The sequence below is a fragment of the Dicentrarchus labrax genome, unplaced genomic scaffold (genome assembly GCF_905237075.1).
Source record: "Dicentrarchus labrax unplaced genomic scaffold, dlabrax2021, whole genome shotgun sequence".
NCBI classification, from domain to species: domain Eukaryota; kingdom Metazoa; phylum Chordata; class Actinopteri; family Moronidae; genus Dicentrarchus; species Dicentrarchus labrax.
In genome coordinates this window covers 26,043,190-26,063,234 of record NW_026136721.1, presented here as the reverse complement: position 1 = coordinate 26,063,234, position 20,045 = coordinate 26,043,190, and the positions used below count along the sequence as shown (strand labels likewise).

Genomic DNA, 20,045 nt, shown 5'->3' with positions numbered 1-20,045 from the left:
AAAAATCAGTCTGTAGATCTTTGTAACCCCTTTTTCTTTCTTTCTCTCTCTCTCTCTCTCTCTCTCTCTCTCTCTCTTCTCTCTCTCTCTCTCTCTCTCTCTCTCTCTCTCTCTCTCTCTTTCTTCCTCAGTCACTTTCTTTTTTCTCCTCCCCCCCTTGTTTTTGAAGAAACCGAGGGGGATCACTGATGTCAAAGTCAAAACCAAGAGCATTAAGAAAACTGGCGAAATGCAATACAGCTGCAATCCAACATGACGCTAGAAAATAGGGCTGAGGAGCAGAAAGCCTCTCTCCCGTATTCCCAGGGCGCGCAACTGCTCCCGGCCTTGGCTTTGATCTCTTCAAAGCCTCCTGCCTCCTACTAGATGGAGAGTCTTGGCTGCCGCTCGTGAGCGCTGTAGAGAGGCAGGGAGGGAGGTGGGGGTGTTTTGTGGGGGGGGGGCATCGTCTTTTCCTTTCCAGGGCTGAAATCAATCACAGTGCCGAGGCAATTATGTGTAATTCAACCCCAGCCAGATTAGTGACTCTTGTTACCTGAGCGACCGGAGCTCTGTAATCTGTGAGACACACCGGCCTCACCAGCAAAGGAGTAGCCAGGAACAGGCGAGGAGCACTTGAGGGAAAGGAGGGGATCGAGGGGAGAGGGAGAGGTGCTGAAAAGCAGGCTGCCATGCTGCTGTCCAGCAGAGCAGAAAATCAGAGTACAATGGAGTGATTACACTTGCAGATGTAGCCATATTTATGATGAGGTGGATAGAGAGAACAGAAAGAATGATGAGTGATGATCGCCATGGAGCTCGCTAGTTAGTGTGCTAACGAGCCAGGTCGCCTTTTGTGTTAAAACATGTGCGTAATGTCACCTCCGCTGTGCTTCCAGTCCTCCCCCACCATCCACCGCCCTGTCCCCCCCCTCCAGTGCCATATCTCTATCCCTCATGCCCTCCACAGTCGGCTCCGAAATGCAAGCTTGGCCAAGGCTGCTGCCCCAGGCGCCCAATTTACTATGGCTGGAGAAAAACTCAGTGGCCCCAAGTCACAGAGGAAAACAGCAGAGCTGAATGCTGCTCTTTCCCTGCTGCTGCAGCTCGTCTGATCTGTGCAACTGTTTCAGTGTCTTAACACACAGCAGTGTAACAATTTACACCCTTCTGCTTTTTTATGTGGCTTACTGAGGAGATTTATCCCAATTATGTTTGCTCCTAGTTTAGGCAAATCTAGAACGTGGTAGGAGTTTGATGCTCATGACTAATACCACCTAGCGTACGTTATGAGATTATTTATTTGTATGACTTTTTTTTTAAGCCTATGATATTTCTGTGGTGGATTTCAGAAACAATTAATTGGAGGTTGGGCTGAGGGCAGAGGGGAAAAAAATCAGATTCACATTATTGGTATTTAATTGGAAATATATGATTGCTTGGGCTTTGATTCTTCCCCTGCGCTCTGTCTGTAAGCGCTGATGTCACAGGGATGAGAACAAGGCTTTGTTTTTTTTCCCCCTCAGCAGTCACTTGATGCAGGATGATGAAACCCACAAAGATATCCAGCAAGAATGTGTTTGTTCATCTGATGAGCTCGCCTTGTGCTCCATGTTTCTTTTGATCATCGGACTGCTTGGTTGGTGATGGAAGGCACTTATTTTTGTTGTGGGACGTACACATTGAATAAATTAGATATATGTCCTGTTATAATAGAACAGAGTTGATCAGGACCTTGATGTCTGCCATAGTTTTAACAAGGCAGGCTGACAGGGAAGCGGAGCTGACTCTAAAAATATAAAGGTCACGCCGAATGGATTATGTGGCATCAATGGAGCCACCGTCCAGCTCAGCAGGAGCCCTTAAATCCACTAGCAGCCATAACCCTCGGCTCAGGGGCCAGGTGACGCTTTTCATGTGCTCCAATGGAGAGACATCACAGAGGCCTCTTCCACTTTGAGCTGCCCGTCATCAAACAATGCATCAAAACATCAAATCAATCCACCCCCTCTTTCGAGATGAAAGATGAGGGAGAAATGTAAGTGCCCACTGCACCCCGCACTGCAAATCTACATTTTCAATTCTCCCGATTGCAAACAGTGACACTTGCTCCCTCTCGAAGCAGCGATGCAGTGAAAAAGTTCTGCTTGACTTTTATTTGAAATGTTGAACAGTGGCTACCTGACCTTGCCCAGCTTTGTTATGAAAGGGTGAAAACAGTTTATGATAGTCTCTTGAATTGCAGCTCTAGGATTACCACAGCCTACCCTACTGTGGTAGATGTTGGCACTTGGTACTTTTGCTGCCTGTGATTGCAAAGATGAGCGAACATGATTGTAAGCAACTTGAACAAAACATTAACTTGTCATAAGGTGACAAAGTTTTATTTTAAGTTTTATTTGATCCACGTTTACACTGTAGAAACTTCTAGAAATAATCTGAATGGATCAAGACTTTGCCCTTATTATGTAAAACAAAATATTGTAAATGTTTCTGTCTTGCTTTGGTTTGTTAAGATTTTCCAGTTATAGGTAATACCTTTTAAAATAAGATTTGCATTCATGGTTGCTAAGGGTTGAAATATTAAAAGTGCCATATTTGCATTGTTTTTTTTTTTTATCTGACCAAGATATTAAGTTTACTATCAACATTTGAATGTGTGTCCGCTTTCCTAACAGACAAATGAGATTATATCAAAACATATGCACAGTCCCCTCTGAATACATCCAGCTAGGAGCTGAATTACAACCACTCTGTGTTCATTGTATGGCTTATCATTCAGATTTGCGGCATCAGGTGCATGAGTGTGCCCTATAATGTTGCTGTAACCATATGCCCCGAGCCTAAGGAGTCCCTTTTGTGCTCCAGAAATTCACTATTACCATTTCTTTAGAGGTATCAAGGGATAAGCAGACGTTGTCTGTTGTCTTGTTTTACATGGTCATTGTTTTGTTTGTATTAAAGCCCACAAAACCCTGCCACAAAGCTAATTGATGGGGCAGAGTTTTCATGTGACCGTTCAGATCCTTGGAGAGGTTCTTGAAGTGTTCCCTGCGTCTGTGGGGATGGAGAAAAGCCATTTGTTCGGAGAGGATCAGATTTGAATAGCTTTGTGCTTTTCATTCAGATCTTAACAGGGGCGTGTGCGCCGGGCTAGAAAAGAGTCCTAAAATGTGTGGTTTGATTAATGACTAATTCCAGGCTGAAAGGCAGTTGTTGGTAGTCTTTACCAGTTAATCCCTTAAAACGTGGAATCACACCCAAACAGTGGGCTGCTGGTATTGTTGCACAGTCTATGATGTGAATAAGCAGAAAGGTTTGCAGTGTGATCCACAACCATGAGTGCTTCTTAGCACTGGTGCGTGACCCTTGCCTCATTATAACCAGATCCAAAACGGTCATACAATTTGTAGCATAATTAAAAACGCAGCTTTAAGTGCTTGTCTAATTATGTAAAAAGCTCATTTTGGGAGGAAATGGAGACACAACATGTAAGTGCAATTGTTCACTGAGGTGAAAAGAGCATTGATCATGTGACTACGGGGTCAAAAGTACAGAACAAGGCCAGGACACATGACACCTGAGGCAATAGGGCCTCTTGTGACCCGCGGTTTTTAAACCTTACATAACCTATACACTAACCCCGTCTGTTTACAAAATTCAGCAATTGTTTCTGTGAATTCCATTTTGTGTCCCTTTTGAGTTGTCAGTGGTTCAGGCTCACAAGCCCATCGATATTTTTATTCTTTCTATTCTTACACATTCTCTTGGTGGGTGTGCATCTGTCTGAGTGAAATACAGAAAGAAAACTAGGTCAATACTCTCTACAGCTCAGGCAGAAGCAGCTCTCATTCAAATCACCTCCCCATCCACATTTTTCCTGGTGTGTGCCATTGAAAACCTTCCCCGCAAACACGGCAACGCATCCACAGCCTGCTGCTGTCTGCCTACGTCCTGCTCTCCCTGGCTAGCTTGCAGTGCTAATATTTACCCCTTCCTTTCCGTGCACGTAATGTGCAATGTTGCATCGGAGCTAGCTTGGGCTTAGTGAGAAGTGTACTGTCTCTTGCTCTCGTCTCCACAGGTAGACACACACAAAGACCCCCACCAGACTCTATTTTCCCCCTCAACGCTGAGCTCCCAAATCCAAACTGACAGCCATTCATGCCCAGAATACCTGGGCAAAAGCTGAGGGGGGGAAACACTATCTAGGTGTAGCAGGCAAATCCGCTCTTGTTCGACGGATCTATGAAGCTCCTGCATAAGGCAACTCATCAGCACATTTCCGCCATTCTGCACTGCATTTTTCTCTCCCTCTTTCGCTCCGTATCTAGTATTGTGCGGAGGCTAAGGTTTTAGCGTGCTCGCCGCACAAAGTTAGCTTGTGCTGCGATTTTATTTGTGTAGATCTCTGAGGGCCTTTGAGTGTTGTTGTTGAATGTGGATGTTGGCACCACCAGCCTGCCTGGCATGAATGTAGCTACTCAGCAGACCAGAGCTGGCTTCTAATGATAAATCATGCAGTGTGTTAATGCAGCAGCAGGGTTGCTATAAATAGTTGCTGGAGAGGGATTGCCGATTGATTCAGGAAGAAAAATAAAGTGTGCTCTGAACATTTTTTTTGCTTGTGGTCAGCTTTAAAGGCTCAGTTCAAACATAGGACCCCAAGATCAACACTTCCCCTGGTTTGAAATACACAGCTGATCAGGTAAATGAGGCAATGACGCCGCTAAAGGCTTTATGACTCCACTATTATATGGTGACAGATATAGCAGATAGCTGTGTTTATGTCTCTTTCGTGCTACTGGTGCTGAGAAATGACACAATTCTGCAAGACTGGAGTCATCTAAGGTATTGGTGGAATTTTTCAGTGAACATGTCTCAGTAGATGCGAGGCAGGTGATGGTGCTTCAGAGAGCAGCCATGTTCTTTGTGGGGTGATATGCCTTGTGGGTGCTCAAGTGTGTGTGCGGTCTGCCTTTTGTGTATGTGTTTGCGTGTGCGCTCGCAGGCCTGCTGACAGTGGCACTTCAGCAGAATGTTTGCCCTTTCCTCAGTCCTTTGATGTGACCAGGTCCTGCTGTGATAATGAGCCCTGTGCCCCGCCGCAAGGTGAACATCCTGCAGTTCGCCCAGGGCTCTGCCAGAGCAGCGGCCCAACCCCCACCACACCTCCACCACACACACACTCTCTCTCTGCAAACACAGCAGTGGAGGAGCCGACCTCCACTCAGCGCTGATTCAACTTCCACACAGTGCTTGGATAGAGTGAACACGACGACAATCCTTCATATGGCACAGAAACATTTCTGGCCCAAAATCCACACCTGTGCTTATATGAGCAGCGCATACCAACATTATGGCCTGGTAATGTGGCTGATAGTGATATAGTGATCAATATTCAATACCAATACCAAGATAGTGATATATTACAATGTGGAATATGTATGTAAAATGACAGAAAATAATCCTATTATTTTTTTAAAGCATGTGAAGGATAAGCTTGTTGAGATTCTGTATTTTTCCTCTTGTCAACAAATCCCATGAAAGGACCAAAACCAACAGTGAATTGATCCTTCTAACAATTATTTTCCGTGTAGCCAAAGCATGATTATATTTTATATCCTCTGCGCCAAAGACTGGCCAAAAAAAACAATAACAAAACGCATCAATGAACCAAACCAGCAGCAAACCAAGCTGTTGCGCTGGGTGACATGCTCCTCCATTACAATGGACACGGGCACAGTCATTTATTTTGCGTAAGTCGAACATGCACTGTTATCTTCTCACTAGAGTACCACATACATTCATTTGCTGTAGAAAATAGCCCCCAGCAAATGCACTGTTCAGCCCTGTTAATGTCACATTTTCGGAAAAATAAAACGATGCCCAGCTGTTCCTTTAAGTGAAACCATACATTCATCACCTGTTTGTTTTAAAGATTTACATCAGTAGGAAGATGGGCTTTGAACTGAAAGCCAGAGACATACTTTTGAAGACAAAAAGTATTGGGAGACAAAATGTTATTGGTTTTGGTCTTTTTATTTGTTTCATGGGATACCACCAGCGCATCCTTTCAACAATGACGGATACGTATTAGACATACATCAGCCAAAACTGTTCACACACCTAAAACAGAAACCTTAATAACAATTAGTCACAATTTGCATTATTTCATGGCTGCAACTTAATTTTTTCAACTGAGCTGCACCCTATACTGCAGCATCTAACTCAAACCTTCATGACGTCTTGTGTGACCTTTTTAAGGCCTCGACTCGTTAAAAACAGACTGGCTGTTGTCATTTTACTTTACACTTTCTACTTAACTCACTGTGGCTTAACCTGCAGAAAAATAGCAACTGGATAATTTCTAATGTTCTGTTGCTTCACCCTCAGTTTTAATAGCTCTGCGACATATAGAAATTAAGAGTTGAACAGCGGATAAAGTCTTTTCATCTGGGCCAGGCATATTTCACACAAATTATCTTCTTTGCACATTCCGAATGTCAGTATGAGAAGCTAGCATGATTGGTTTGCTTGGAGCATATGCTCTTCATGCCAACTGAAGGATGATGGGTAATCCACCTCGTCCTATTCAGTTGTGCTTGGTGGTGGTGGGAAAGAAGACAGTCGGCTCTTAATAGCTCCTTTTGTGTTCATATGTAGCATGTATGTGTTAAATTCATTAAATGCAGAGTTATTGCAGTACCATGACCATATTTTACAGTATGTGCAGGGCCTTTTGAGTTGGTGCTTTCTGTGTGGATTCCATGTTTATGCAGTGGCATGTGTCGGTCACGTTAGTTAATGTGTTGGCGTGTGCGTCTGTGTGGGCGTAATCGTGTTATTTAGAGGACAGCGTCACAAGTTTCCTCGCATGATAAACATGTGCGGCTATTTTGCCACTAAAACCTTTCATATGTGGTACTGTATGCGGCCTATATGCCTTCTAAGTAATCTACCAAACACCATTCTTCTTCAAGTTTGTGATATCCTTTTATACCTTTTTTTTTTTTGTGTTTTTCCCATTTTTACCAACTGGCCTCGGCCTTCAGTGTCACTGCTTCTCTTCAACTTTTGGACTCTGACTAGCACGCAGGATTTATGATTGAAATGAAAGGAGGAGGGAGATGGGGGGGGGGACGCTTCACAGATGTAAATTTCTCTCCAGGGCAGGCTTTTCCTGTTATTCGTAGCCTCCTCCACTCCTGTCCCTGTGGTTGGCTTCGCTTGTTCGTCTCATTACCCCGAGCGCGTGGCGCTCCTTCGCTTGCTGGCGGCACGGCTTTCTTCTTCATTAATTGGGTTTCGTTACATTAAGCCCCCTGGCCAAGGGGCCATCCTGCCAATAAAACATTCCATTTTTAGCACTCCACTCGAAGCTGGTGGGGTTCAACCCGCTCCGCGAATGGTAATTGGTTATTTATTTAAGCTTCCTCAGGTTGGTCTCCACTGGTTTTGGTAAAGAGGGAGGGGAGGAGGGGAGGTACGGTCCCTTTTCTTTTCCTGCGCTGTGAAGCTACTATGGGAGAATGTTTGCTCACTTTTGTTGGGAAAAGGACCGACAACTTGCACACAAACACACCTGGGAGTGCACACCTGGTCTGAGGTTGAGATCTGTGCTGGGCACACCCTTGCTTCATACTCCAAGTTTTGGATTTAAAGAGGCTTTCCGTCTGTAATCTTGCCTTCTTTATGATCACATTGTCGGTGGAAACAGTAGCCAAAGATGATATTTAAACAGTCATAGAAGGGTGTGTGCTCTCTGCCAGTTATTGTAAATGATTTCCTCAGGCGGTGGGAATCATGTAATTTTATTGGAAATGTACGGCAAACCTTTTGATGATACTGTTTGCTAACAAAAAACAGTTTCTTGCCTCAGTTTATTTTTTTTCTCGTCTGTTATCCCTGGCCTTATTTTTTTGATGCATCCCTTTTCCTCCAGAGTGCAGAAAATCCTATGAGTAGGTGAAGAAGGGTTTTGGGGTGAGAAGGGCTTCTTAGTGAAAAGATTTAGCAGCATGGGAATCCATCGCCACCACTTGAGCTGCCATCTCCCCAGCTGTTTGTGAAACACCTCACATGGTTTCTACACACTTGATTGTAGCTGCAGGCACGAAGAGTCCTCATTGCATATAAATTACAGAAGTGGGAAGTGATTATTATAAAATTCCCGCTTTCCCTTTTTCCCACTCCACTCTGCAGAAGTGGTATAATTGAGTGGAGTACAAAAGCTGTGCTGTGAGGGGAGAGAAGGGAGAGAGATGCTAAAAAGGCAATATTGCGGGGATAGTTATTGCATATACCACATAGACATGCGTACAAACACACACTCATGCTCAGAAACCATGGCAGGATATTGGTGGAATCTGACAAAATACAAGCTCGGAGACACCGGCGTGCCGTCAGTAAAATCCTCCCTCAGACAAAAAACAAAAAAAGAAACAAAAAACGAAATGTCCCATTTCCCTTCCCCACCCCCAATTTCAGACAGCACGCCAAGTCATTGGCTCCCCGTGCTGAAACACACTGGAGTGTCTCCTCCATGGAGGGCTCCCTGCCAGCTCCAGTTCCGCACAATGAATTTCTCTTAAAACCACATCTGAGAGGTTCTTTAGAAGGGCCGGCCAAGCCTGGATATGAAATTCCAAATGGAACGTTTTCTTTTCAATCCTCGCCGCCTCTCCTCTTTCGCTCTCCCTGAAAAATATGAATAGAAAGATCCTAAGCCTATTATTTCTCCTGTACAATAAAAGGGACCTCCAATATGGCCGGCCTCCATCGCAACACCGCTGCTGCTAAGGACCTTTTTAGAGTCAGGATTGGGATGAGAGGGAATCAAATTGCAACGACGTGGCATGAACCTTATGGTTGTGGTCACTTGAGTGTCTCAAACAACTTCCTCCAGGAAAGTGGTAAAGGGGTGTCATGCTTTTGGTGTGTAACCTTGCCAAGATCTGCAAAGTGGGTGCAGCAAGCCAACAAGTCTCCACCTGGAAGATTTAAAATGGTGGCTCCATGACGGCTGTTAGCCCGTAATGACTAACTTTAAAAGAGTGAAAGAGTCAAAACATGTGAGGATTTTACTTAACCCCGATTCAGTTTTCCCCATCATGAAAATGTAAGAATGTTTAGTAAGATATGAAGATGTAAGACGCCTAAATGACAACTCATTGCTCGTCCTTTCTTCACAAAGTAAACCGTGGTTAGTTATGGCATGCAGTTTATGTAAATGTGCACCCAATAGCCATAAATTCGGTATTGGTCACAGAGGTTTTACCCTGGTGGATTTTGCCACAATGGAGGCAGTTTATTAAGAAGTTGAGAAAAATGGGATTTGACAGCTGTAACTGGGAAAAGCATAAAAGAGGGTTTCTCCTCTATGTCGGAAGCCTCTAGCTTTCTGGGGTGCTAAGGAGTCAATCACCTTTTATTTCTTGCAATATCGTAGTGTGTGTGTGTGTGTGTGTGTGTGTGTGTGTGTGTGTGTGTGTGACCAAGAGAGACTAACTTTTGTTTCCACTGGCTTTTCCTTTGTGTTCCCTCTGCTACAAGTTGGAGAAGACTTCAAGTTAAAATGATAATCCCTCAGGTTCTTATCTCATTCCCACAGGATAACAAATGGGAGTGGAGAGGCGTAAAATAATATGGGCGAGAATGCTATCATTTAGCCCCTGGTGTAGGCATGTCCCAGCCACCCTGGCCCTGGTTAGCCCTCCTTTAGGGTTAGCAGCCCTTTACTAATAAGCCCTCCCCTTTGTAGGATGAGGTCTGACACTCCCACACTTGCAGATTATCCCATCACCTTTGACTCTTGTTGACCTGAGTCAAAGAACCAAACTCACCTGGGCTAATGTGAAAAGCCTCTGCATGATGGCTTTATTAGTCTTCTGGCAGGATTTGCTTGTTTTTGCTGAATCGGGGCAACGTGTGCAATCTCAAATGGTGCAGTGTGGACTGTGCCAGATGATAGCTTATGAGGCTCATATCAAGAGACGAACTGGGTAAGAAATTGGCCTTGGGAGATGTGAGATTCCCACCCCGATAAAGAGTCTGATGCGGATGACGCGTCATGTGGTCGAGGATACTGAGAACTTTTTCCACACACACACACACACACACACAGACGCCACACATACTGCTCTTTTGTATTCCCAGAAGTGGGGGGGTGGGGGGGGTCTTAAGTTGAGACCGGTGCCAGTCTGCGAAAGGTTCGGGGAAACGCAGACATTCCAACCACCCTTGTGTCCAAGGGGTTTTGTGTATACTGGGTGTGTGTGTGTGTGTGTGTGTGTGTGTGTGTGTGTGTGTGTGTGTGTGTGTGTGTGTGTGTGTGTGTGTAGATGGCCACCGGTCACCACTTAGCATTTCAGGAATGTCACCTTGGCGGACACCTCCCTAGGACAACGAGGTGAGAGCTAATAAAGAACAGTCCCTTGATTATTTCGTCTCTTCAGAAATGTATGCTCAAACTAAATTTAGATGACTGTCTTCAACAACATTATTAATCAGGTGACTGTTCCCCGTGAGAGCCGCTGATTACAATTTCATGAAACTCTTTGATTCGAAGCGTGTGGGAGCCGTTTGGTGAAAGACGTTTCTCACCCAACGGTGAACTGATGTCTCTCCGATTAGCCATATATCCTGTGGAGGTGATATTTTGACTCCAGCTCAGCTCTGGGCTCAGATTGTGAATAGTAGATTTAGCATGGCTAAGCATTACCATGTGTTCAGTGCTGCTGAAGCATGTAAGCGCTGTTGGCTGGGGGTTGGGGCCGGGGTTTTTTGGGCCTGGCTGCGTCTATTTTAGTTGTCAGGAGGCAGGTCTCTCTGAGTCAGCCAGGGATGGGGGGCCTGTGGCCAGGCCACTGTTGACGTGATTACCCCTGCATTAAGTACCGCTGCAGACATCTGTCTCACTCGCGCTCACTCTCCATAGCCAACCCCCCTTCTCCTCCTCCTCCATCCCTCATCTCTCCTTCCCCCGGCTCTTGCTCTGTAATGAACTCCCCTTATTCACCAGCTAATGACTGCCTTTGATCTCCCGCCTAAGACCTCTGCTCTAACTCTACCCTGCAAATCTCTCTTTTCTCTCCCCTCTCTGCTCTATCGCTTGTTTCTTCCTATTCGCTCCAGCTCTGTTTAGGTCTTACTCTCTTTTGCTGTCTCAAGCATGCTCATGCACATCTTTGACTTGTTTTTCCTCTTTCCTTCAGGGAATAGGGTTTTCAGTCCTGCTGACCTAGGCTAAACAAAGTTTTGAGGTGCTGTGCTCAAGCTACTAAAAGAGAAGAAATTTAAGAAATGTTTTTTAGTTACTTTTTCCCTTCACCCACATCTACAACGAGCCAGAGCACCCACACTTTATGTGCCGTGCCAGTGTCCAGATCATGTGGTAGGGAACAGGGCCATATTTGCGCATGAAATAAGGCAGTTGAAGCTCACATATAAAGTCGTCATCTTTCATATTGTTTAAGCCTTCTTGTATTTTTCTTCGCAGTCCAACAAAGTCCCTGTGGTGCAGCCGTCCCATGCAGTCCACCCACTCACCCCACTGATCACGTACAGTGACGAGCACTTCGCCCCAGGATCCCATTCCGGTCATCACCCCCAGGATGCCAACAACAAACAAGGTAGAGAGCAAGCAAATAAATCAGAGCAACACACAGTGACACAACACTCACAGCCGGCACAGTGGCGGTAGGGTTGCTGTAATACAACTTTGTGAATAATCCTTGTTCCTTGTGAGTCATCCTTTTGCTTTACAAATTCAAACTACTGGCAATGTTTTTGGAATAATCTGAAGTACTTTTAGTAAGCGAAAGAATAACTAATAATTAGGCCGATACAGATCTGATACCAGTGCTCCCAAATTTAAAATCTGTATGTCTCCCTGCTTGAAGCTGAGATAAGGCCAGAGATTGCGGTGGAATTAAAAACTTTGTTTGGTGGAAAAGTGATAGTGGAAACACAATGATAACATCGACTGTATTTAATCAATCACATATTGGCAGATACCTGATCCACTTATTAAGAACAGTAACGTCGCTGATACTGTCCGGATCTCGATCATTATAATGATATTCTAATAGGCTAGATTGTTCGTTACTCCCAGTAGGGCTTTAATGGAGAGATTTTACAGTACCATCTTTGTCAATATGCATCGTTGAATTTTATTTGAACCGGCAATCAAAAGTCTTGGAGAATCGGGGTTAAACAGGTGCATCCCTACTGCAACAAAACATTACTTTGCAATGGGATGTAGTTTTTGCATCATTCCAACCTCCATGAGTCAGTAAGAACAACAGCAACTTAATCTGATTGGCAACTTAAAAGGGTTACCACTGGCCTTGATTATGCTTTTGCGAAAAACAAAGTGTGATTTTTTTAAATTTAAAATATTACAATATGCCGAATGGTGAACTTGAGTCTGCATTAAACTGAACCTGAATACCTCAGGTATTTTTTTCTTTTACATTCCTACCTGCCAACACTGTCAGCAATCAATAGAGACACAAACCAGAGAGTGTCACAGCAAAGTCTTCCTTTCCATCAGCTTCCTTCACATGAACTCATTTGAAGCAGCCTGTGGGACGGTGCACTGAGCTCTGCTGCCCTCTTCCCCTGCACTATTTGCCTCAGTAACAACATCAAGCCGCAGCTCTGACAGCTGCAGAGGAGCTCCTCAGCACTGCACAGCTGGAGACTTTGGCAGCTTCTCACAAACGCAAAAGACGTGGGCCCCTCCATAGTTTTGTCCCGCACCTTTTCTCTTCTCCTGGCTTTCTTCTCCTGCGGCTGCCAGTTGAAAGGAGGAGAGGGATCAGACAGGGTGTAGGCGATGATGAAGATGATGATGAGGCTGGGAGGTTCTGAGGGACCAGCTATAAATAACAATGTGGAACTGAACACAAGAGTACACAGCGTAGTGAGATGAAGGGAGAGAGACATATAAAGAAAACTGTGCTCCATATACGTCAGAGGAATCATGCATCAGACACATTTTGTTGAATATTTTTCTAATGGAAGTAGCAAAGAATTGTGTTGACATGCAGTTGAGCAATGAATACACTGTGCGCACATGCATGCTTTTGAATTTCGGAAATTTGTTGTCGTGTTGTACAATTCATGAGGTAATGCTCTCCATTTTACCGTTCATATTGGTATTGCTAGTCCTTACAGATCCACCAAGTTTCTGACAAAAACTGAAAGACCCCGGAGGTCTTTTTCTTACTATAATTGATCTTTGCACTCGCAGCCCAACAGAAATCCATGTCCAAGCGATCCAGTTTCAGAATTAGCTGCAAATGATTTCCCCAGGCATATTCATGTGTGTGTAAACCAGCAGGCCTAAGCTGAAGATGCTTAAAATGAAATCTCTCTTATTTTCTCTCTCTCTCTCTCTCTCTCTCTCTCTCTCTCTCTCTCTCTCTCTCTCTCTTTCTCTTTCTCTTTCTCTTCTCTCTCTCTCTCTCTCTCTCTCTCTCTCTCTCTCTCTCTCTCTCTCTCTCTCATATCGACCAATTGCTGCTCTGCCTTCCTTAGTGGGCTCAGACTTTGATCTGCTCGTTAATTATGAAAAACAATCATGGATTTTCTCATTATGAGCTCTAATATGCACAGGGCTGGATGGAAGGTCGAGCAGGAGGGGGGCCGGCTTTGAACATTTTACATCTAACCCTTATTTAAATTTCTTTTAAAAAAATGCATATGACATGCGAAACAATAACTTGAATATAGATTGTTTTCAGGTTTTACAGTGTTGCTTGTTTTGGGAGGAAATGCGATTGTGAAGCTGTGCTGTGTGTCGACGGGAACGTGTGAAATAAGGGAGTGAGTAATTAGGCACCTTAGGGGTGTGAGTGACAAGGTTAACACGCTGGGGCTCTCTCCTCCTCCCTCGTCGCCTCGCCCCTTGCCTCCTTCCCTTCTGCCCTCAGGAGGACCCTTAGGAGTGTTACGTGGTGGATTAGTGGGCAGGGGGTAGTGCTATGCACGCTATGAATCCAGCATTGCAACATTGGCTTTGGAGATATAAGCCCCCTTGCTCGCTCTGCTTCTCTGAGGAGGGAGGCCCCTTCAGACCACAGCCTGGAGAGAGAGAGGAAGAGAAAAGATAGAGCCAGGGAGAAAGGACTGGCTCCAGCAGGGATTAGAAGATGGTGCTAATCTGGAGGCTTTTGCCCTCTATTCTTTGTGTGTACGTGTGTGTTTGAGCACACATGTAGGCGCATTGCACTTACATTTCATAATATCGACACATTTTAATGCTTCTTATTACTTGCTCTGCTCTAAAAAAACAACAGATAGATGTAAAACAAGAATATTTTGTTACATTTTAGTCGTCTTACAGCCCTGTTCCCAGTTAAGTCCCCTTCCATCTATCTTAGACAACTTCCTATAAAAAGGGACCCCTTGACCTTGAAACCCAGCAGGAGTAGGCGAGCTGGAGATGGAGCAGCTTAGTCCCGAAGATCCACGGACAGTTAGTCCAAGTCAATCCTGTGTCTACAGGGAGAGCCGCAGCCTGTGTCACAAAGAGGAAGCCTCAATTAACCAGCTTAAAGATGCTGAAACACACTGAAAGGACTCTAGCTAAGCAGGGAAAATATTATCCTTTTCTTACTGTTGTATAATGTGAGGTCATGAGGCGCATTTAAGCCCCGGCATGTGCACCGTCCTTGACTTGTAGTGAAGCAGTATGGGAAAAGCCGAGTAATAGGTTTTGAACAAAAAAAAAGAACATTCGTAACTCAAGGTCCACTTACTTGCTTTTCAACCGTAGTTTAGTCTTCTCCAGCAGATGGAGTTCGCTCAGTTGTCAAGCTAGTAAGTAAACCTTGAGTTTTGTCAAGCTGTCAAGAATGAACTTTCACACATTGTTGCTCGTTATATGGATGCATAAATCCAACTCTTTCTTTGACATTCATTCTGATAAGCACTGATCCAATACCAGTGCTCTCTTTTTGTCATATTTCTGTAAGATAAAGTCCAGAGATTGCCGTGGCCAAAATTGTCTGAATGAATGTTACTGATGGAAACAATTGACATTGACAAGGAACTGTGTGTAATATGGATTGATTGTCTTTCATATTATTTATTCTTTCTTTCATATGTTTAAATGTTCTTTGTAATGTGTTTTATAATGAATGTCAGAGGCTAAAACAAATTGGTCTCACAATAAAGTTTTTCTTTATTGTACAAGGGTTGCTGAAGACAGTTTTGGCACCACTTTTGATCCTCAGTGCTACGGACACTTTTGATTGGTGCTTAGATCCATGGGATGCAGATATGATTGAAAAATTGCATCTGGTATCGAACCTCAATGCTATCTAACCGTTGTGTACCATTGTTGTTTGTCTAGGAATGCCAAGGCATCACCCAGGACCAGACATGCCCAACTTCTACTCCTTGTCTCCTGGAGGAGTTGGGCAGATCACGCCACCGCTGGGATGGTGAGTCACAGACAAACAAACGCAAAAGCATGCACAGTTGAGTCGTGTAAACAAGGGGCAATTACTATCTTGTCTCTTCCCATCAGATGCATACTGACACTGTACTGGCTTTGTGTAATGAATGGAGGACTGGTGGCCTGCAGCAGCAGCGTACACAGGGGAGGTCTGCCTCTGGCTGTTCCTGCTGCACTGCTGTGGCTTCAGCCTCACCACTCCTCTGTGTGCCCAGCACATGTCAAACACATCACCACATACGTGCCCCTGCATAACCATATGGCTGCTTAACCCCCATCAAAGCTTCCTGGAAGCACTTCTCTCTCTGAGCCTAACATCGCTACTTTTTTTTTTTGTATCTTTTACTTCTTTTCTTTCCTTTTTTGACCGCATCCTTGTCACAGCCGTTCCCGTGCTTTTTCCCTTTTGTCAACATATCTTTCCCTCTTTCTTATTCTTTCTTTCTTCCACACTATCTCTCTCTCTGTCAGTGTGATGCTTGTGAAGACAGGGCTCTAGGCATACACTGAGTGAAGCCAGATGTAAGGTGCAAGATCAGGCGGCGGTTAAAGCCCAGACGCTCTCCTCCTGTTTTCCTCCCCAGACCCTCTTAAATCTGCATACATACTGTATATTAACCCATTTTTAGATTTAGGAACTTTCTCCAAATTCAGGAACTTTCCCCCCCTTTTCCAGTTGAGGTCCAATTTTGGATCCTTGGTCATAGTTTGTACCTCACAACAAGTCCCTTGGACCGCAGAAGCATTGTGTTTGCAGTACTGAACATTGCTGATCAGTAAATTTCATGTTTTACAAGAATCTTTTTTTTCCATGACAAACATTTATTCCAAAAAGAGCAGCCAGTTGAAACATAACCACAGAATGATGAAGTGAGTGTTGAACGAAATAGACAAATGGAACAAAATGGAAAATGGAGACACAGACATTATGGACCCACCGATAGACTGATGACAACACAGAAGACAATTAAAGACGGTGACAAGGAAAGAAAAACACATCCAAAGCAGTTCTGAAAGGAAGTCAAACAAATTAAAGGCGATTATACGTTTCTGTCAGGTTCTCCTATTTTGCCTGATCTTCATTGTTCTTGAGCTGCAGTGAGATACACAAGCACAACTTACAGAAAGTTGTCGTTCCTTTATTAGCTACTATGGTTCTTTGGATCCAAACATATGCTGTATATGCCCATGTAATCATATAAACCAATGGTAACCAACCTTTTCTTATCCCTTGCATGTTAATCAGTTTATTTAGATCATTTTTAGAGGTCTGAACAGTACAGTGTTCAACAAGCAAAAAAAAATAAGAGAGAACTCTAATCATTTAAACATCATTTTGTGTATTATCTTGCGTGCAACCTCTTGTGGAAGGACATTTTCATGTGGTCTTGTTTACTGTGTCCATCAGTATATTATAAAAAATATTACTGACTGCTGTCTGTATGCCAAATTGGCCCTTGGGGACATTAAAGCTTTCCTCTGCTCCACTTCCCTACTCTGATATTGCAGAAAGAGGTTGATGAAATCAGTGCTAAAAAAGATCTAGAGATACAAGGCACAACTTAAAAAAAAGATGTGTGGATGGATTTCGTTCCTTGTTTGTGACCGCTGTTGCACTTGTTGCGTTTTTCTATTTCACATAGGTGACATTTAAGGGGACCCTTTCCATGCTACTGTCCTTCTTGGTCCTCTTCATTAATCAGAGTCTGCTGTTATTGCAGGTTCTCACACCACATGGTGCCGGGCCCCCCAGGTCCCCACGCCACAGGGATCCCCCACCCGGCCATCGTCAATCCACAGGTCAAACACGAGCCTCTGCATGAAACAGACATCATGCACATGTGAGTCCTGCAAACACAAAATACCTTCATCAAACACTTTCACACACCTTTTTTTCCCTCCTCCCCTCTATCTCTCTGAGACAACATACTTCCAGGTATTTGTGTGCTCCACCACTACAGTAGGCCATTGCTTAACAAACCCTCCGTCAGAGGCTTGTTCTCATTCCCTTGATGTGAGCAGATAAGTAGCGAGGGCCCGTGCTCTACTGATAACAGGCCTATGCTTCATTTGGCCTCAGGGATCACAACACACTTAGCCAGCAACAGATACAGGTCCTAGATTAGTGCTCGGATGAGCTGAATTCCCATCCCCAGTGTGTGCAGTGGGAAGTGCTATGAGCGCCCTGAAGTGGTTATCACTGATATTTTCATTATTCATGGCCATCCCAGCACCAAGACTGTACTAGTATCAAAAATGTTATTAGAAAGTAAGTCAGGAGTGGGAGCAGAGTGTCTTTTGAGTGTGTGTCAGTTTTAAGCGATTGCCAATGTGCTGTGGACGAGAGGTTTGGTTGCCATTACTGGTGAAGTAATCTCTCCGCATGAAGGGCTGCGACTGTGCAACTGCACATGATTAAAGAGACAGGGGCCCATTACGTGGCAACCCCTCGCACGCTGCCTGACCATTGGCTGAGAGCAATCAGAGCTCTCTCGCCGGTTTTGTCGCCATTGCGGCACCGCAATTTCCCCTCCTCTGTTGCTTTGCTCTTTTATTCCCCCGATTTTTGTTTCTTCATCGTCTTTACCTCCATCCGTGTTGTTGTTGTTTTTGTCTGTACAGGAAACCCCAGCACGAACAGAGAAAGGAGCAGGAACCCAAAAGACCGCACATCAAGAAGCCGCTAAACGCCTTCATGCTCTACATGAAAGAGATGCGCGCAAATGTGGTCGCCGAGTGCACACTGAAGGAGAGCGCCGCCATCAATCAGATCCTGGGACGAAGGGTAGGTGCACCGACCTTATTCTCTTTGTCGCTGTAGTTCATCTTTGTTGATTGAGTTAAATCAGCAAGAGATCACAGTTCAATCCATGGCTCTAAAGAGGCTGCATGGACTGCCTTCCCAGGCCCAATTAGTTTTAAAAAGTACAAGGTTTCCTCTCTCTATTAACATACAGTCTTTTATGAACTAGTTGTGATTATTGTCATAATGATTGCCCCGGCCAATTACTTCTCGCTCAGCAGCACAGATACAGACTGCCTATCTAACTGACATTTAATCAAATTGGCTTTAATAAAATATGCCTGGATAATGGCACGGTTGGAAATGACAAAATTTGTTCCTTTTGAGGATTGGGAAAAGAGTGGAACCACAGAGCCATGTTAAAAGCCTTAACGAATAGGCCTAGCGGTTGAGGCAGCCAGCCACAGCAAAGCCTAGTTTGTGGCCTGCATAGGGGTAATTGCTCGCTGACATAGTTTGAATAAAAAGCGCTGCTAAATTGGAACCAGTGTTTTGATAGGAAATCAAAGTTTTTTCCTTCTCTTCTCTCCCTCTCTGAATGTTAATCTCTTCATCATGTGTCCCCCCTTCTTCTTTGTCTCTCTTTTATCCCCATTTTCTCTCTACACCAAACATTTGGAAGTTGAAAAGAAGACTTTTCTTTTTTTTTCTTCTCTTTTTACCAAAACACCAGCACACTTCTTTATGCAGACAACATGCAAGTGCATGCCAGTAATTGACTGTATGCTATTTTTTCCCCCTAATCTCCTTTGTACTGAAACAGTGGCATGCTTTATCTCGGGAAGAGCAAGCTAAGTATTATGAGTTAGCCCGCAAGGAACGGCAGCTCCACATGCAGCTCTACCCAGGCTGGTCTGCTCGAGACAATTATGTAAGTATCAACAGAACAGATTACCAGAGGTGCGCGCGTGTGTGTGTATGTTGATTCATGTTGTTTGTTTATGTCAGCGTTGCATGACTTGTTCTTAAATGGCACCCAACAATCTCACACACACACACACACACACACACACACACACACACACACACACACACACACACACACACACACACACACACACACACACACACACACACTAATTCACACTAGTCGGCTCCATGCTAATGGGGTTCATTTGTGGAGCCTTGTTTCAGCCTAATGTGTAATTCACAACACTGTGATTCACTGTTATATTACCATCCACAGTAAAATGGTTTGTAGTATCATGGACATTATTATTGCCACAGTGAGCGAAAACTGCCTGGTAATGGTTATGCCAGTCTTTGATGTTCCATATCAGCATGGAGCTTTGGATGTAAAAAGTACCTGTTAGACTGAGTTGAGGAGGCTTGATTGTACATACAGCAATCAGCCGCAGCAACCTTTGCTCCTCCAGCCGCCCAGTTTGTTTACGAATGTGGGAGGTTCAGCTGGATTTAAGATGCAAGTCTGTTTTTGGTGTATATCACAGTGTATGTGCGTGCATATGTGTTCTGTGTATTTGCTTGGAAGTTGTGTCAGATCTGTCTGAGTATGTGGCGTGTATGAATCTGTGAGAGAGAGCACCAGCCTTTATTAAAAGTGTGGCTCCGGCACTCACATTCACTCCACCACCAAAGTGCTTTGTGGTGTTTATCTGCCTCCCCTCGGACACCGACAGCATCCCTCCTCCTTCTGCCTCCACTGCTCCGCTGCCAAAATGCCTCGCTGAGGGGGGGAAGACGGTTTTTTCGCAGCTCTGCTCCCAGTGAAGCACAGCGCAGTTAAAGATACACAACATCAGCTAGTGACAGTTAGCCCAGTTCCCATTTAAT

The 20,045-nt window shown here is 44.4% G+C and overlaps 1 protein-coding gene across 2 annotated transcripts in view; it reads left to right on the top strand.

Moving 5' to 3' along the window:
• The window catches only part of lef1 (lymphoid enhancer-binding factor 1), a 43,377-nt gene that overhangs the window by 12,012 nt on the left and 11,320 nt on the right, over positions 1 to 20,045 (top strand). For both annotated transcript variants that reach the window (XM_051386256.1, XM_051386257.1), the window contains exons 4-8: positions 11,480 to 11,612; positions 15,344 to 15,434; positions 17,170 to 17,289; positions 18,071 to 18,233; positions 19,015 to 19,122. In XM_051386256.1, the coding sequence (XP_051242216.1) occupies positions 11,480 to 11,612; positions 15,344 to 15,434; positions 17,170 to 17,289; positions 18,071 to 18,233; positions 19,015 to 19,122 (615 nt within the window). The remainder of the gene's footprint in view (positions 1 to 11,479; positions 11,613 to 15,343; positions 15,435 to 17,169; positions 17,290 to 18,070; positions 18,234 to 19,014; positions 19,123 to 20,045) is intronic.